We start from the raw sequence: 18,920 nt of genomic DNA, 5'->3' as shown, positions 1-18,920 counted from the left end.
GATTTAGTCAAACTATTTATTCTAGTCTTAAAAGAGATTATGTATAATCTTATCCGGTCAGTCATAACTCGTACTAACAATTAAAAGCTAGTCAAATTTAAAGTAATCCTATTCAATGAGCTATAATGATTAATGGCCAAATTATATAAGCAAACTATTCTTATGCTTCGAATTTTATTTTGTGAACCAGTCTGTCATAAGCAATTGGGGCGGGTTACCCACTCCAAAGACGTGGGCAGAAAAATGTTGTCTAGCCCATTTATGGGTGGACTAGTAGGTTAGTATGTCAAAAATGAAATAAAATAAAAGATGTGTGTTATACGTTAGAAAAACATAAATTAAAATATAATTAAAGCAGTATGTCTCTGTATAGAAAGACTTTTGAAATATCTGTAAAACTTAGTCTTTTATGTATATAAGGTGAAAAATTAAAGAAAAAAGTATGAGAGAGAATATAAAATGAATTAGGATAAAATTGAGTTGAAGAAAGTAAGAAAAAGATACTACTGCCTAACAAAAGTATCAGGTGCTGAAAATCCAAAGGAGAATTCTTCCACTCAATGTAGGGAGATGCACAAGCACAATCCTGCATGCGCCGTGTTCCAGTTGTTATTTTCAGCAAAGTGAGCAAACCACGTGATAATTGAATAATTGACAAAGGTGAATATAAAGAAAAAAATTCCGCCAAAAACACGTGCCTGCACACACAACACAGTCTTTCAAAGAATAGTATTTTGTTTTAAGTCCGATTGCACAATCACTGGGCGAAATAATTTTACAGATTAGTTATTTTAATGTTGAGAGAAATTAACCACCTTTACATTGCTAGTTTGCAATTTGGATCCAAGAAATCATGGCTATTGTAGCATGTTTGGATTAACATTCTCAACGTACTGCTAAATATTCTTTTAAATAAAGAATCTATTTGTATCTTTTGCTTTGGGTGCTTTCCAAAAATAACCCAAACATGCTATAAATCGTTAGATCAATGTCTTAAATTGTACTATAAATTGCCTTTAAAAAAAATTATAATATAAATTTGCAATTAGATTTAAATGTAATAGTAGTGCTATATAGCTGTACAGGTTCTATTACAAACTACGTGGCACAAGATCGTGTTGGTTTCTTCAATTAACAAACGATAATTAATAAACAAACAATTGGACAGAAATCATATCAAGCAATTCATGACGGGTTTCGTAGAATGTCTTTCATACCAATTATCGTTGCTCTAAATGTAATATCTATAAAATTAAAACTAATCATGTTGGTTTGCGTATAATCCAAAATACACTCCCGGATAAATGATGCTTTCATGTGAGGGAATCATGTTTTTAAGATCGAATTCTTTTTTACGTTGTTCGTGAACAATAATCAATTACTACTTGAAATTTTTTACAAAGGGTCCCGCGGCCGTGCTTTGTTACAAGTTCTGTCTTCTCGTTTAAGGTTCATCTAATCGAAACTGTGTGTGTCTTTGTATTTGACATTCGGTGATTAACTAGCCACGGAAATGTATGTAGGTGAGAGCTGCTTTGTCTCTTATGCCTAATTGATAGAAAAACATTATTATTATTATTATGCTAGACTACTATATTCTATATATAACATGTAACTAAATATAATTAGTCCTTTTTTATAAATTAAAAATTTAAATACATATCATTAATATGAGTTATAAGTTGATTTGGTGATTGAAGGAAACAAAAAAAATAATGAGTTTGAATTATTGTTATTAACAAAAATTTGATAAACTAACCATTAATATTAATATTGATCAATAAAAAAAGTATCATTAGTTAAAATTATAGACATATAAACATCTGATGATCTAAAGTACTTAATATTTTTTGCTATTGACAAGAGTATGCTATATCACATGATTGCTGAACAAGATTTTGAGAACCAAAATATAGCATGACAAAGGGTATTCAAATGATAAGGAGACTGACAATGCATGACTAAGATGGAAGGGTGAATGCATTGACTTCATAATAGCAATGGCCTTCAACTCAAATCACTCCGAGACCTGCATTACACTAGCAAAACAACGAATCAACGTGCGTGGGGTGGTGAATGGCAGACAAACAGACAAATTTTGGCAGGGTTGGAATTCTATGCCTATTAGGCTACTAGCCTACATCTAATTAACGATTAAAATAGTATTGCTACCATTTTCGTTCTTGAAGTTTATATAAAAAAATCTAGTATGTTTTTTTAACATCAGTTTAGTCTTTGAAACTTTGAAAAGAAAGTGTGATTTGACTAATTTCTAACTTTGAAGGATTAATGTAATTAATCTCAAATCCTTTTAGTTTAATGAACAAAACATCATTTTAGTCTTCACAAGATTTAGAGTCAAATATATTAGTAATTGTTAAAAGATGAAAATAACTAATTTCAATAATAAAAGATGAAAACTTTTCAAAAAAATTGAATAAAAGATGAAAAAGATGATTAATTTTGTTATTTTTCTGCATCAATTTTAAAATTGATATTTTTTATCTTTAAATAATGAAAAAATATTTCTTTTTTATATTTTGAAACTAATTTAATCAACTCTAAATATTTAAGAAATTAAAATCATGTTTAAATTTCATTCACTATTTTATGTTCTGCATACATTGTTTGTATTGTCTGAGATAATAAGGTGAACACAATCTCGACTAATTGAACCTTTCGACAAAAGATAAATATCTCAATGTATTATTACTTGGTCAAAGCTTACTTGTCAAACTTTAACCACTTATTTATTCAATAGGATAAAGAACTTGAATATCTACAAGTTATATATTTAATTACTTATCATAATAGAATAATTGCTTTGGATGAAGGGTTTAACTCGTATATATTTCAAAGATCCCATAAGGATATCAATCTCATCTATTTTTTTATTTTTATTTTTGTGTGTGTGTTGATATCAATATTATCTTTATAACAACTTATTCATATTTAATTACAAACCCAACATTATAAATAAACAGGTACACTAAAACAAGTAAGGCTACCTTCTAACTATTTTAAAACTTTTATTGATCTTTCTCTGTGTGTCTTTGGAGTCTGAACGAAGACGACGATGTCTTAACCGTCAAAGGAGATTATCATCAAGCATCAGCACACACAATTACCAATTGATCCGAAAAATAGATGCGTGAGAAGTTTTTTTTTTTTTTTTTTTGTTATCTGCCTATGATCTTTTTTTCCTCGGACTCCTTTTTGAGTGTTTATGAAGGCTTTTTATAGGCCACCTGATAGGAAGAAGCTACAGCAGGCCCAAGAGGGCAATCAGGAGGCCCATCTACCTTGAAGGTCTTAGTACCGCTTGCAAAATCAGCTAGAGAAACTATTAATGGAATTCTGTTATTAGTGGATTAGCAATTCTGTTATGCTTTTTGTCATCTTGGGAATGGCTAAGGATCATCCTTTCTGCCTTTGTACCCGTGTAATAGCTTATAAATACTTGAAGGATCAATAAAATGAGCAAGTATTATCCTATGAAAATTTCCTTATAAGTAGAATTAAATAATTTATGGATGTTACCTTGACCTCGAATTCAAGGTCCATTTTGATCTCCAAGCCATGAGATACTCTTCCTATTTTTCTGCATATATGTGATTGTTGACAACAACATAGTGACTTTGTTAAGATTTTTCTGTTTTTCAAATCCAAGATTTTATCCTTGATAACCTCCTTGCTCACTAAGTAATTGTTTCTAACATCTATCACTCTTTTTCCTTTGACTAAGTCTTCCCTGTATTTTCCTTGATTATATTTTTCTCTCTTTTTTTCAAAAATAAAATTTCACTATTCACAGTATGTCTTACCTCAACACTTCATTTATTGCTCAGGCAAGCGATCTATGAAGAGGTAGGTATTGCCCAACATTAGCGTTAAGAAATCATCATACCACATGGAGGGAGTTCCTTTTCTCACCCGTAGTAGCTAGTAGTAACCAAGAAGAGTGATGTCTTTTTATATTCTACTGAATATTTTATCCATTTTTAATAAAGGGAGATAAAATAGATATTTTTTTTTGCTATTTTATATTCTTGTAAATATTTTGGCCATCTATTCATATTCTCTTGTGATTTATATATGCCATTTCTGCTAACAGGTACACAATTTTTTCATAATCTTTTATTTTATTATATAAATTGGAAACACAAAAATAAATGGTAAAAATGAAATATCAAATATAAATTTGCTAAATGTTAGGAGATGTAAGTATAGTTTATTTTAAAACTTATTTTTCGAATTTTTTAATTATGAATATATATATATATATAATAATTATTAAATTTATCAATTCTGGGTAAGTATTGTTTTAAAAAAATAATATTTTTTTTTTACTTTCAAAATAGTATAAGAAAATAAAACTATTATAATATTTTTTTTATATAAACCGAAAAAAGTTTCCTCCAAATTTACCATAGTTACAGTCTAATTTTATAATAATAGATCATAGAAGTAGAACTATATAATATATAATAAAATTTTAAATTTTAATTTTAATCTGTTATAAATTTGAATAGAATATATGTTAGTGTTATAAGTTAAAACGCGATGATAAAAAATATTTATTCATGATAATAAAAAATGACCATAATTATAAAATCAAGATCAAGATCTAATGATTTAATTGATTAATTTAATCAAAATATATATAGGCGAGAAAAATAATATACTTTTATGAATTAATTATATAAAATTAATTCTTACCTCTCTCTCCTCAATAGAATAAGAAAGCATCTTCTTATCTGAAGGTCTTTCTTACACACTCACTTGTCCTGTGTCCTCTAGTATCTCTCATAGTCTGCACAACACTTTCCTTTACTTCATTCCATCATCAACCAATCATTGATCACACACAACACAACCCCCAATCCACTTAACCTTAACCTTAACCTTAAAAAAATGGCGGCGGGGTGCATCAGCTTCACTGCCACGCGCGACCGCTGCTTTCGCTTCTCCTTCTCCAACGCGGGCCTCAAATCCGTGACGACGGACCTCGGCGATGGCACCATCATGCACTGCTGGGCCCCCAAGGCCCACAAGGACTCCAAGCCCAACCTCCTCCTCATCCACGGCTTCGGGGCCAACGCAATGTGGCAGTGGAACGACTTCCTCTCGCCCCTCACGCGCCGCTTCAACGTCTACGTCCCGGACCTCCTCTTCTTCGGAGACTCCCACACGACCCGCCCCGACCGCTCTGAAGCCTTCCAGGCCCAGTGCGTCGCGGCCCTCCTCCAGGCCCACGGACTCCAGAGAACCAGCGTTGTGGGTATAAGCTACGGCGGCTTCGTGGCGTACAGTCTCGCGGCGCAGTTCCCGGAGCGCGTGGAGAAGGTGGTGCTATGCTGCGCCGGGGTGTGCTTGGAAGATAAAGACTTGGACGAAGGGATGTTCCAGGTGAAGACTGTGGATGAGGCTGCGGATATTTTGCTGCCGCAGACGCCGGAAAAGTTGAGGCAGCTCGTGCAGCTCGCGTTTGCCAAGCCTGTCAAAACCATGCCCACTTGCTTTCTCAATGATTACATTAACGTGAGTATGTTAATTTGATGCTTCAAGCCCTCGATTTTTTTTTTGTTTCTCTTATGTGTTGATGTTCTTGATTCATACAATTCGTGGATTTGGCTTAAAAAGCGCAAGTTCTGTTTTCCTTCCTGATATTTTTTGGGTCTGCTTCTTCCTGATTCTATTGTATGATGGTTGATTATATATGTTTATGTTTATGTGTCTTCTTGGATTTTACCCCATGGTTCTGAATAGGGTAAAATTATTGTTAACGAAGAAAGGGAAAAAAGTTAGAAGAACAATAATAGAAATCGGAACATTGGGAACTGGCAGGGCTAGTGCGTGTGATCTAAACGTTTCCCCGCGGTATAGTGCATGTTTGGTTTGCAGTTAAATATGTTGTGGTGCATTCCTAATCGGTTGGCAAAATTTTTTTGCCTAAAAGGTAATTTTGCAACGGATACGCATAGGTGCTCAATTGCTGTTTTCAGACTAAATTTTGTCGTCAATGTCATTATTGATGCTTGGAAAGTTCAACTGGTTTTTTGGGCAATTCTCTGTGCACTAGATGGTTCAAGTGTATTTTCCATTTGATTTTTGACATTTGTACTGGAGATTATCTATTCAGCCATAATGGTTGGACACCTAACAGTGCAAATACCCCATTAATAGACATTTTATTCTCTTTTTGTTACGTCGTATCTATACACTCAGAATGGCATTCGGAGGTCCATGCATCATTTACCTATCTCTCTTCTATAGTCCTTTTATTGAGAAAAAGACACAAATCTAATAAGCATGATATGAAACTCTTTAGTAGTATTTGTTATAAATTGTCTTTCTCTCTTTAATTCCAACTATACATGATTACTCAAAAATAAGAGAGGATTCAAACTTGCGATTGGCTATCCCTTGACGTGAATACACAAGCACGGATTGCCAATTTACCAAATTTCATTACTGAAACTGGTTTTACTTGCAGGTGATGTGTACTGATAACCGCCAAGAGAGGAAAGAACTAATCGAAACATTACATAAGGATAGAAAATTATCTAATCTTCCTAAGATAACCCAGGTTTGTTATTCTCTTTTGACTTAACATTAATGTGTTAATTTCACCATGTTTGCAATCCTTCTCTGAACTTCTCAAATGGCACAACTTTTCGATGATGCAGCCTACGTTAATAATCTGGGGAGAAAAGGACCTGGTCTTCCCTATGGAATTAGCTCATAGGCTACAAAGGTAATTTCAAATAATTTTAGAGCACTATTAATTTTATCTTCAAAGCATCTCTAATGCCTTCAGCAAGCTTATGCCTTCAAGTTTTGGGAAAGATACCGAATGGAATAATGGCAATTCAGATATCAGTATAACATGAAAGCATAAACCATATATTTTTATGATGTTTTACTAACTTAAAATCTCATTTTTTTCCCCCCTGATGTTTAGACATTTGGGAGAGAACGCTCAACTAGTGGTCATTAAGAATGCAGGGCATGCTCTCAATGTAGAGAAGCCCAAGGAGATGTACAAGAATTTAAAATCCTTCCTCATTGATCCCGCTACTCCAACTCCAACTGCGCAAAAAAACCACAGTAACGGTAGCTAAGTGGATTAGCAGAGAAATGGAAGAGATTTATTTTTCGGCATTGTTTGTGAATATGCTTGTGTATCTGTTTGTTTATACGCTGCTATCAGCCACGCGGTAGTTTTCGGCACGGATAGGACGAGAAGGGATAGTCGTGAAACTGGTTCTTTATAGAGTAAAAGAAGAGCGTATCTGCTGCCAATTTAAAGTATGCGGATGAGCATCTGAAAATAAATTTTACAGATCATCCACTGTAAACTCATATATCAGGAAACTTGGCTACGGATAGAATCTGATTCAGAGGAATTTGTTGCTAAGGATACAGGAATTGCATATGAAATATCATGAGCTGGTGTGGGTATTTCAACTCTTCTATGCCTATGCTTTTCAGGTGTGCATATATATATATATATGTGTGTGTGTGTGTGTATAGTTGTCTATTTGTGTCTCCCTGCTTTAGTGTTCCATTTTATTTTGGAAAAATAAATAAATAAGTTATATTGATATTACAGTGGCTGCCAATGACTAATTAGTCACTGTCCTATTTGGCAGTTTAGAAGGGAGAGAAAAAGAAAGGAAACGTAACCATTAATAGGAGAAGGGAGAAGAAACAAGGAATAAAGTGGAGGGTTAATAAAGATTAAAGAAAGAACCCCTTTGGGCCTTTGCCTTCCTTTATGCACATTCTTACCCATCCAATCCAACCACTGTGACATTCTCCATTTTTTTTATCCGTCCTTTTTTCGGGTTTGAGTCGGGTAAGTTCACCAAAGCCAAAAATAGTAAAGAATGCATAATAAAATATATTGCCTGCGTTTTACTAGAACATATTTTAGTCCAAAGTAATTGAGTTCTTCTAGTTACTGAAAATCCACAAACACTACGGATGAAGGTAGGGTTATTCTCCCCTGCTTCTTTGATCATAAACTATTTTAATAGAGAAAAACGAATCCACAAAGACTACGATATAGGAATGGATGCGGAATGCCTTTATTCTTCCTTTTGAGTAAATCCACTTTTCTGAAGCAACTTTTGCTAATTAAAAAAGGTTGATGATTGCCTCCATTGAATGGCTCCCCTGAATCCTGATCAAACTAAGCAGAAAATAAAACCAGCCAAAATAGGACTCCAAACATGCCAAGCTGCTAAACATTCACACAGAACAGATGATTAATGATACAGGCATGCATAACTATATTTTTTTCTTTGCTAGAGAGAAGATTATTATAAAGCGTTGTACTTTCGCATCCTATTCCTTCTGCCTATACATGAAAAAATTTACTCATTACTTTGGTCATACTAGTTTTACACCACCATTTAGTTTTAAGTAATAAAATAAATAAATAAATAAAACACATTTCCTAATACGTTTTTTCTTCTTTTTTCCTCCCCACCCAAATGAGAATGTTTAAGTGTAAAAAAGAATAATCTTCACTGAATATATATTATAACGAATGATTTCAAGAACATACAAAATGATTAAATGGTTGTTTATCTTCAATAAGAACTTGAACCAAACAAAACAAGTACTATTAGTTATTATTATTATTATTATTATTATTATTATGTGTAAAGAGGTACGTACGTACGTAGGAAGAAGATTATTTTCATACCAAAATAACAGGAATAATTACTCGTTCAACCTTACAATTTCATACTTTTATAAGAAATCACTGACTATTCACTATACCCATCTCAGAGTGACAGTCATTTTCCTTGCGTATGCGTGTAGGAATATATGAAAGGTGAAAAGAGTGAAGAACACGAAGAAAACGAGACAACATTTTGACATTGTTTGCAAAACTAAATAAAAAGAAGGAAAAAATGACTTACAAGTGAAGAAGATGTGATTCGCAGAGGAAGAGTCCCAAACGTAGTCCTGGTTCTGGTTGAAAGTAGTGGAGCAATCCAAGCTGGTGTTATAGCCTCCTTTACAAACACACACAAACCCATTCCCAGGCGGCGCAAAGCCGCACACACCGCCGCTACTCTCACACCCACTGCACTTGGTAGTGCCATAGTTATTATCCAAAGCCCCACCAAAAGAGTACTTCAAGGCCACTCCATAGACCCAGTGAGTGGGGTCCGTAGGGTTATCCCCGAGCGATACAACAGAAGCATAGGCACCACACTTCATGGCTTTCAAGTCGAGCTCCCCTTTGCCGTCGAGGTTGGCGGGGGAGTAGACGCAGCAGGTGTTGCTGGGCGGGAAGAGGGGAAGGCCGAGGGCGACGACGGCGGGACACGAGTAGAGTGATGCGCAGAGGTAATCGAAGGAAGGGTCACAGATGGGTGAGGATAGGGAAGTGGTGGGGGGTTGGCAGGAGAGGAGGAGGAAGGTGGAGGAGGCGATTTGGAAGGGGGAGGTCCAGTCTAGGCCGAAGTTGGTGGATGAAGGGTGCATGGAGCTGCAGGTGGACATGGAAGGTGGACTGAGGGTGATGGTGGAGGTGGTGTAGGAGATCGAACTCACCGGGTAGGAGCCGGTGTGGCTTTTCAGGAACAGTTGGTCGCCGGTGCCGTTGGAGCCGCAGGTTACGTAGGGGCTGAACAGAGGGGAGCCGCAACCGTGGCCGGTGCCGAAGGGGTACTTCACCTGCGTTGAGCCGCACGTGTCGCGGCATGCTGTGGTTGTGGGTGGGGCCGATGTAGAAGAGGAGAATAGGGAGAGAAGGGTGGTGAGGAGGAGAGTAGGAAGAGGAGGTGGTGGCGCCATGCTTTGAGCCTTGCTCTCTTTCTCTTTCGGGAATGGAATGGTGGATGAAAGAATTAATAGATTCCCCACCTGGCTACACACTCAGCTTCACATGCACATGTAATAAAGATAAAAAAAAAAACTTTCATCAATGAAAGACATAAGCACTAATTCGAAGTTGAAGTTGAAGTTGAAGTTGGATTATATGGAAAGTCTGAATTATTTTCTTCAAGTATCAAATTCTATTATTATTTGAATTATTCAACAACTTTAACTTTACTATATTAACTCATGGTGTGTATAATCACTTGATTTGTAATAAGAATAGAATAATAGTGCACAAATCTCTTTTTATTTTGAACATTCCATTAACACTTTTTATTTTTTATAAATTTTATTATACTTATTATTTTTTTTATGCTCTCTAGGTATTAAATACCATATTGGGTGTGTATCAAATATTTTTCAATAAGAATATAAGAATTTTTTTAACATGTGTATCGATATCTCAATAATACTTTTTTTAGTGTACTATGAGTATAAAAAAAATTTAATAAATAAAATGTTTTAAAAAAATAAGTATATATAGTACAAATGTTTAATTTGTACGATAAAAGATTATGTACATTCAATTAATATTAACACATTCAATTGTTTGATTAATAAAGTATAATATATTTAAAAAGTTATTGAAAAGAGAGTAAATTTACTGAGACATATAGTTATTTATAATTCATTTTGAGTATGAGAAAATAGGTTGTATGCTGATATTATAAAGTAATTTTTCTTATAGTGTCACTCAATTATTATAAAGTATCATGTATAATAAATTTATTAAATATTATAATATATTTTTTTGAAGTTATGTTAATAGTAATTTATGAATAATTTATAATGTAATTTTTTTACATTAAAAATGCATCACGATTAAACTCTTAGATTATTCATATAAAATTTAATCCAATTTAGTTGTTAAAAAAAATACTTGAACCAAGTTGAGTAATTGTCAGTGTAATTAAATTTGTTTTTCTTTTAATAACTAAGAGCAATGTGAATAGATAGATAACGACCTAAAGATTAGATAAAATCTGAATAAATGAACTTAATTTTAACGGAAAAAATAATATTTTAATAATCTAAGGGTTATTTCTATTCATTTTTTATGCTTAACTTCTTACGGTCATTGTACGAAGAAATTATTAAATGCAAAAAATAATTTATGAATCACATACGTGGGTTATAATGGACTTATCACAACAAATGAAAAAGGTTAAAAGAAAGTGGAAAAATTGTTGGAAAATGCTTAGTATTCCCTTAATTGTATTGATTGAGTAACTTAGACTAAAAATGTTTTTACTGAGAACAGAAAAATTATATTTTCTATGTCATTTAATTTAATTGACCACATGTTGTTAATTAATTGCCGAAAATTTAGTATTTTATCATGAACAACATGTGGAAGCCACGAAAAACTCCAACCTGCCGAATTAGAACAACTGATAGGAATAAAATAGTTTATCATTTATTCAAAGTGAAATATTCTTATTGTTTTTTTATATAAATCACACGACTCTTCTTTTTAAACTAGTTATATAATTACGAACTCGAAAACAAACTCAAGATAGTGATTAAGTTAGAATAAATGTAGTAATTGGTGGTACAAATATATTAATTTTTTAAGATTGGTAATTTCTCATTTAAATGAATGATAAGATATTTTTGCTTTAAGGATCTTACATTAACTTTTTAGGAAATTAAATAAGTTTGTAAAACTTAAAAGTAATTGAAAAGAAATATGTTAAGCATATTAAATTTCAGTCTTTATGGTTAGGAAAATTAGAATGGAGAAAGGAAGGAAATAAGTTAGGGGCGAGGCTGGCATTTTAATTTTAATAACCACAATAAATCAAACGGCGAGGAAGAACCCAAGGGAGAAAAGCAATATTAGGGTGTCCATCATCAAATATCAAATTATCAATTGCAAAGCAATAGCCTCATCCTCTTCAACTAAGTGTTCACTGCGCTCTCTCTCAGGTTAATAAAAAGGGAACCACAACTACCACCAGGTTTCTCTCTCTCCAACCAAAAATGTTAACTCTTCACTGCTAATTGTCTGTCACGCTTACATATTTTGATTCTTTCACTCACTTTGTTGTTGCCTAGGCTAGATTTCACTGTTATCGTTTCTACTCTTTATTTTAATGCAGATTATTGTTGTAGTTCTTGTGTTTGGAATTTTAATTTTATTTCTTATGGCATGTGATTTTCGGTGTTTTATTGGTTTCTGGTGTATGAAACTTGAACAGTTGAATAGTTTGCAATTCATTCCTAGGTTCACTTGGCAATTCGATAGTGTTTTGTTTCTGGTGGTCTGGTATTCTTTTTTTTAATATCTTGTTCCTTCTTTGAACTTGCCGAACTCTTACTTTTTTTTTTTTTGTTTTTTGTATACTCTAGAGGTTAGATTTAGTGTTTAACTTTATCTGGTAATTGACTTTATTTAGATATCGGTTTGCATTTGGTGGTAATTGATTTTTTCAGTGTTTGAATAGTTAGGAAATAGGTTTCATTTGATTTAGAAAAATGATTTCCATGTTCGAGATCATTATAAGAAATAGGATTTCAATTGGTGTTCCATAGTTGTCAATCCTGGATAGTGGCGTGTATCTGTCAACCCCATAATAAATGCTATAGCAGTATAGTGTATGGCACGATGACCTGATATTTAAAACTATAAAGTATAAACAATAAATGCTGGAAAATTAAACAAATTACTCAAAATTCATGAAACATGCAGTTAGCAATGAAGTCATAGGTCTTCAAATCTGCATGGTGTGCAAGTCTCCCGGGATGTGACAAGTCTTTCCTGATAGTAGGGTAATAGAAGTGACAAGTTGTTAGTGATAGTAACTCAGGCCCTCGGAATCTTCAGAGAAGGTTTTTTTCCTTACATGTCTTACATCATATGCTCATTGTGTGACATGGCAACTTGAACAGTTGAATCATTTTGCCCCTCAAGTCGCATTCTAAATCTTTTTTTTCCTTAACTTGTTTGCTTCTGTTTAGATGGTCCCTTACCATGCTAGCATATTAAATTTCAGTTTACATTTTTTTTCCAGCTAGCAGAAGTTCATCAGAGAAGGTTACATATTAGATGGCAATAACACCTTTTGGTAGTACATCTTCTGCACAATGGGGAATTCATCCTCAGCTATTACTAAGATCCAGTATCACAGGAAAGTTTGCACCATCCAGCCACAAGTGAGTTCTATGATTGAATATTTGTTTTGTAGAATGTTAGTAGTATAGGTGTTCCATTAATAGCAATTTATGAGGCACTCATTGCATGTAACAGCAATAAGTCTGAGGTTCACTGGTTTGCAGCCCTAAAAATCCTTTTCATGATTCATGTTGATGCACCTGCATTGCTCCGTGGGAAAGGAATATATTACTCTTTAAGTTTTAACATTGTTTTCTCTATCATATCGACCAGCAGTGATATGTAATCATAAGTTAGGTGTAATTTGTGATTTTGTTACTTTAATTGTCATTGACCATAATTTTATTGTTTGGATATGGTCTGAATTTCTCAAAAACTAGGGAATGCTTTCCATCCTATCTGTCTTTGAGTATTGTTGGATTTAGAGGGGGAGGAAGAAAGGGAAAGTGAGAAAAAAATAATCTAGAGAGAATTTAGAGAAGGGAAATGCTTTCTTATTACATAGTTTATGCAAAACATCCATATGTATAGGATTTTAATAGACTTGGTGGAGACTTTTTCCTAGGTTAATATCAATCATAGTTATCAATCTCAAATAGCAGCACATAGTGGCTAGCTTTGAAACGGGGGATGGCTGTTATTTTAAATATTATAATACAAACTAAATAGTTTATACTATACATATAAGTACTCAAAAACAAAAGAAAAACCCAAAATTAAAGAAATGCATGATAAATAATAAGAGTAGCAGTTTACACAAACAATCACCATCAATCTAGGAGCAAGAAGAACATAGTAATGACATCAAAAAATGAAATATGATGGTGAAATTAATAGGAAAACAAATAACAAGTTAACTAAAAATTAATAGAATGTGAAATAGAAAGTTTAAGGAAGAAGAAAGAATGAAACACACGGAAAAAATAGTCCTGTAAAGTGTGAAGGAACAGTGGTCAAAACAGGAATTTTTTTATGTGGAATGGTCAAGGAAGAAGGGTTTCAAATCCTACCATTGAAGCAAAAAGTGCATTAAAAATGGGAGAGAAATCACAATTTATCCCCCCAAAAGCTAAACAATGTTGTTTCAGGGTAAAAAAAGGGTTTTTGAAGCATATATCGTGATAGTACTGCTATTTGAATCCTGTTGCAATCAAGGACCACTTCATTCTGCTACTTCGTGCTGCTATAGCATGATATTAACTACTGTGATATTAATTGAGTGTGACTTCGTAGACATTAATACCCATGAGTACTAAATGGCATTTTATCGTCTGATACATGAATCTACTATTTCCTAGGTACATTAAATACTATTTCCAACAAATGTTAATATTCTTTAGCATCCTACACAGCAGCTATACTCAATTTTCAGCCTAGTTCATCATTCTGGATTTCGTAATTTCTTTAACTCACCTTTTTTGCATTGTTACCGGCAGGGTAAGCTTTATGACTGCAACAAGTTCAAGCTTTTTTTCTCGAGATTCCACACTGCTCAATGTGGGTGCGCCCCAAACTTTTAATCGTCGCAAGGGATCGAGGTTGATTGTTAGAGCTAATGCTGTAAGTTTAAAATGCACTCTTCAGCAGTGATGAGTTCCTTTTGTTTGCGTGTGTTTTAAATATATGATTTTACTTTGTGAAAGGATGCCTCATTGCCTCTTATTTCAACTGTATAAAGCCCATGTGAATTATTCAATATATTTTACTGAATATCCTTTATTTGTCAACATGCAGGATTATTATTCTGTCCTTGGGGTTTCAAGAAATGCTAGTAAATCTGAAATTAAGAGCGGTATTTTCTATTTGTTCCCTTATCTGTTACATGATAATACCTCCATTATTAATTTATTATAAGTTGAAATGCTTGAATACAGTGTATTCATTTGCTAATAACCTTTTTTTCATAGCCATCTCTATGTAAGCAAAATAATTATCACAGTAACTTTAGTCTGTTGATTATTAATGATTACCCACTTTTTTGTAACTCTTTCTGCTTCCTTTGACCTTTGAGAAATTAAAATAATTTTACTCTAGGTGTGAAGGTGCATATATATATAAAGCATTATGTCCAAGTGTTTATTAACACATCAAATAGTTGACTTCACCTAGTGAGATAAGGTTTTTGCTGTTGTTTATATAACACATCACGATTGTATCAGTGAAGTATGTCTCAGTTTTCTCTTTTCCATCTAATACCTAAACTTGAACAATTGTGATTGAGAAATTGTCATTAATCAGAATCTGCATATTATTTGCTTGGTTGTGCATATTCTTTTATAGTGATTAGTGACCTAGTGTGTCTGTCTTAGCAATATCAAAGCTCTTTACTTTTGATATTTCAGCATATCGGAAGCTTGCCCGGAATTATCATCCAGATGTCAACAAGTGAGTTAAATTCTTTTCCTGATTTCACATATTGGACTGTCTTTTTTCTGATTCATTCCTTTCCCTTGTCAACCCCCCCCCTGGTTGTTGTAAAAAAAAAACACTACTGCTGTGGTCAATGGTTTGGCTATCTCAGATTATGTTGATTGTCTTGTGGGTTTCATTCACATCATATTTTGAACATTGGTTGATATTGCTTTCTCTGTGAATTGATTTCTTTGTTTATTATTGTTTCTTAATATATTATATACTAAACAATGCTTATTTTGTTACTGTGATTTGCATATATAGTAATTTACTGGCAAGCAAAATGACAATGTTTGTTCAAATTCAGGGCGGCGGCGTGGAGGACTTAAGTTACAAAAAATGCAATTCCAATTGAGCTTCATTTTTCAAAAATATAAAATCAGCTGAAATTAAGAAAAATAAGCTGTCTCAAACACAATTTTGCTAGTTGCATAATTTTCTGGTGTCATCTGAATCGTTTTATAACTGTTGCTTATTGTTAAACCATTGTCTGCATTTTCTTGTGTTGCAGAGAACCTGGAGCTGAACAAAAATTTAAGGAAATTAGTAACGCATATGAGGTAAAACTGCAGATTATTAAACTCAGTTTGCCCTTATGCATATGTTTAACAATAACTTGTCTTCTGCGAATAAATTCCATTGCAGGTGTTATCAGATGATGAGAAACGATCCATATATGACAGATTTGGAGAGGCTGGGCTTAAAGGTTCTGGAATGGGGATGGGGGTAAGTTACCTCTGATGGTGATGTATAATTTTATTTTGTTATTCTTGTTTCTCAATGAATGATTTCTTTCTGTCATGCCAGGATTTCAGCAATCCATTTGATCTGTTTGAATCACTGTTTGAGGGCATGAATCGCGGTGCAGGTTCCAGAGGTTCTTGGAATGGAGCAATTGATGGTGAAGATGAGTATTACAGTCTTGTTTTGAATTTTAAAGAAGCAGTTTTTGGCATAGAAAAAGAGATAGAGATAAGCCGATTAGAGAGCTGTGGAACTTGCAATGGTTCAGGGGCTAAACCAGGGACTACACCATCCAGATGTAGCACTTGTGGAGGTCAAGGCCGGGTTGTCTCATCAACAAGAACTCCATTAGGCATCTTCCAGCAGTCAATGACATGCTCTTCATGCAATGGGACTGGAGAAATTTCAACACCTTGCAATACATGTTCTGGGGATGGTCGGCTGAGGAAATCAAAACGGATAAGCCTGAAGGTCCCAGCTGGTGTGGACTCTGGTAGTCGTCTGAGGGTCCGGAATGAGGGGAATGCTGGAAGGAGAGGTGGTTCCCCTGGTGACCTCTTTGTAGTTATTGAGGTTATCCCAGATCCTGTCCTTAAACGTGATGACACCAACATTTTATACACCTGCAAGGTTTCGTATATTGATGCAATCCTGGGGACTACAATTAAGGTTCCTACTGTAGATGGAACAGTCGATTTGAAAATTCCTGCTGGGACACAACCGAACACAACACTTGTTATGGCTAAGAAAGGTGTTCCCTTCCTGAATAAAGACAATATGAGGGGTGATCAATTGGTTCGTGTGCAAGTTGAAATTCCTAAAAGACTGAGCAATGATGAGAGAAAGCTTATTGAGGAACTTGCTGATTTAAGCAAAGGCAAGACTGCCACGGGTAGGAGATAAGATTTTGTTGGAAGCTGTGTATCTATCCAAATATTTCTACTTCTTCAAATATTCTTCTTTCTCGGATGCGTCATTCTTGATTACACATTTACTGAGGACAGCTTAACAGCTATTTTACTCTGGGAGGGATTAAATTGTGTTGGTGGAGGTTGTTTATTTGTCCTTGGAAACAGGAGATGAAGAGCAGAAGAACTTAGAGATCTTTTTCTTCGTTGGAACTTAAACTCTTTTTGTAATTTATTTTGGGGTGGGGTGATATTGAATTATGCTTTAGGTTCAATGCTATCTTTATTTCCAAAAAAATAGATGCTCTGAGAACAAAGCAAATAATTATTATTTAATCCCATATATCGAAAGATTATATATTCCTTGTTACCACACATGCACTATTGGAAGTTGAGGACAGTTGCAGATGTTGAGGGATGCTCTTATTAACCTTAGGTGGCAACTTTTTTTTTTACTTTTTCTTTCTTCTTTGTTGGGGGAATGTTGCAATCATATCATAAATGGTTACTATTCCATTAGTGTAAGTTGCAATCGTATGATAAGCTCAAACTATATTGAGGTTGTTACTACTCCATACTAAGTGTGTGTTAGTGTTGGCGTCTTTTTGACACAATGGGAAAGCAACAACCTTGTTGCTTCAGGTTTTTGTAATAAAATGTGTAATTTCCACGTTCAACGTGGTGAAACGAGTATCCGAACACAATCTAAATGGTTAAAGAATTACCTTTTTCCTTTTATACCTGTACAGGAAAAGAGCAATGTTAATATCACTTTTAACATTTTTTTTCTTCCAAGTACTGAATTTTAAAAGAATTTATCAATATTCTTAGTTGCACTATGTAATTTTGGTTTTCATTATTTTAATTGCACAAATCCGGTTATCATACTTTTTAGGATTTTTAATTCGGGTCCCTTTCTCCATTTTCCATCTGATAATTAACAGTAGGCTAATAGATTTGTTGACACTACACAAACAAAAGATTAAATCTTTCACCCAATTTTATGATTTTAATATATTAAAAAGTATGAAGACAAACTTCGAATTTTCCTACGACCTTATTGTTAAAACTAGGCAGGATGAACAGACCCAACTCTCATGAGAACCATGAAAAAGATCAGGGGAAAGAACAAAAACGAAGTCTATTATAGATTGAAAAAGATAAAGCTTGGGGTGAGAGAGGCCAGAACTATCGACCTCAGGATAACTCAGAAGCTATGCCACATATGCGTTAGCCAACTGCATCGCCATCCCCATTTCATTACGAATGCCTTTAATCAGTAACTAACCTAAATATTTTATTATCACAAATTTATCGTGAGTGTTATTATGTTCTCCTCCTCTTTTGTTTTGCTTCCATCATTACCTTTATTACCAATTAAACTTAATATTTTATATTAAATTTAAAATTTAAAACAAAAAAAATTGAAGCTAAAAATTAAAAAAAATGATTTTTTTATAATTTTCAAAAATTTAAAACTAACAATTATAATGAAGAGTTTTTTTTTTTTTCACACAAAGAGAAGACAAATGAAAAGAACAAAAATACAATTTCAAATAAGGATGTCATAAGAGTCTAATCCATATTAGTGATCGATATTTTTTTTTAAAGAATGCATCAAAATGAAATACAACTGTCTCTATGTTGAAAATACTAAAAAAATGAAACTGTGCACTCCTGCAATTGTCCGATAAACAAAATTACATGACATTTCTGTTTTTTTTAAAAAATTATTTATCATAGTATAATTTTATATGTGGCACTTATACAGTTAATTGTGAAAATTACTAAAGGTTAACTATAATTAAGCTCACTTCCATAAAAACGGGTGGTGGCAC

General features: G+C 33.6%; 3 protein-coding genes across 7 annotated transcripts; 2 read left to right on the top strand and 1 right to left on the bottom strand.

Moving 5' to 3' along the window:
- The first annotated feature begins 4,750 nt into the window (after positions 1-4,750).
- On the top strand, positions 4,751-8,209 carry LOC100797816 (monoacylglycerol lipase ABHD6). The gene is made up of 4 exons (XM_003524212.5): positions 4,751-5,541; positions 6,497-6,589; positions 6,690-6,757; positions 6,965-8,209. Exons 1-4 carry the CDS (start codon positions 4,915-4,917, stop codon positions 7,122-7,124), a joined length of 948 nt encoding a protein of 315 aa, XP_003524260.1. The 5' UTR covers positions 4,751-4,914; the 3' UTR covers positions 7,125-8,209.
- Positions 7,884-10,136, bottom strand: LOC102665570 (uncharacterized). 4 transcript variants are annotated; one of them, XM_006580201.4, is made up of 2 exons: positions 8,937-10,136; positions 7,884-8,248 (listed from the first exon to the last, which is right to left on the bottom strand). In XM_006580201.4, the coding sequence occupies exons 1-2, from the start codon at positions 9,817-9,819 to the stop codon at positions 8,193-8,195; spliced, it is 939 nt and encodes a 312-aa protein (XP_006580264.1). In that variant the 5' UTR covers positions 9,820-10,136; the 3' UTR covers positions 7,884-8,192. The 4 variants fall into 4 exon arrangements, with proteins under 4 accessions (XP_006580264.1, XP_006580265.1, XP_006580266.1 ...); XM_006580202.4 differs by having other exon boundaries at positions 7,884-8,245; XM_006580203.4 differs by having other exon boundaries at positions 7,884-8,197.
- Positions 10,137-11,705: 1,569 nt separating this feature from the next.
- On the top strand, positions 11,706-17,452 carry LOC100792363 (chaperone protein dnaJ A6, chloroplastic). 2 transcript variants are annotated; one of them, XM_006580200.4, is made up of 9 exons: positions 11,706-11,864; positions 12,596-12,735; positions 12,918-13,059; positions 14,455-14,578; positions 14,753-14,810; positions 15,361-15,403; positions 15,942-15,990; positions 16,076-16,156; positions 16,238-17,452. In XM_006580200.4, exons 3-9 carry the CDS (start codon positions 12,953-12,955, stop codon positions 17,075-17,077), a joined length of 1,302 nt encoding a protein of 433 aa, XP_006580263.1. In that variant the 5' UTR covers positions 11,706-11,864; positions 12,596-12,735; positions 12,918-12,952; the 3' UTR covers positions 17,078-17,452. The 2 variants fall into 2 exon arrangements, with proteins under 2 accessions (XP_006580263.1, XP_003525050.1); XM_003525002.5 differs by lacking the exon at positions 12,596-12,735 and having other exon boundaries at positions 11,707-11,864.
- The last annotated feature ends 1,468 nt before the right edge of the window (positions 17,453-18,920 follow it).

The sequence above is a fragment of the Glycine max genome, chromosome 5 (genome assembly GCF_000004515.6).
Source record: "Glycine max cultivar Williams 82 chromosome 5, Glycine_max_v4.0, whole genome shotgun sequence".
NCBI classification, from domain to species: Eukaryota; Viridiplantae; Streptophyta; class Magnoliopsida; order Fabales; family Fabaceae; genus Glycine; species Glycine max.
The sequence above is the reverse complement of the archived record's forward strand: the minus strand, read 5'-3'. Positions and strand labels throughout refer to the sequence as shown.

Coding starts and splice junctions, on each gene's coding strand:
- LOC100797816 (XM_003524212.5), top strand. CDS start 4,915: ATGGCGGCGGGGTGCATCAGCTTCACTGCCACGCGCGACCGCTGCTTT. Junction 6,590..6,689: donor ATCTTCCTAAGATAACCCAG/GTTTGTTATTCT, acceptor TCGATGATGCAG/CCTACGTTAATAATCTGGGG. Junction 6,758..6,964: donor TTAGCTCATAGGCTACAAAG/GTAATTTCAAAT, acceptor CCTGATGTTTAG/ACATTTGGGAGAGAACGCTC.
- LOC102665570 (XM_006580201.4), bottom strand. CDS start 9,819: ATGGCGCCACCACCTCCTCTTCCTACTCTCCTCCTCACCACCCTTCTC. Junction 8,249..8,936: donor GAATCACATCTTCTTCACTT/GTAAGTCATTTT, acceptor GTGAATGTTTAG/CAGCTTGGCATGTTTGGAGT.
- LOC100792363 (XM_006580200.4), top strand. CDS start 12,953: ATGGCAATAACACCTTTTGGTAGTACATCTTCTGCACAATGGGGAATT. Junction 13,060..14,454: donor TTTGCACCATCCAGCCACAA/GTGAGTTCTATG, acceptor TGTTACCGGCAG/GGTAAGCTTTATGACTGCAA. Junction 14,811..15,360: donor TAAATCTGAAATTAAGAGCG/GTATTTTCTATT, acceptor TTGATATTTCAG/CATATCGGAAGCTTGCCCGG.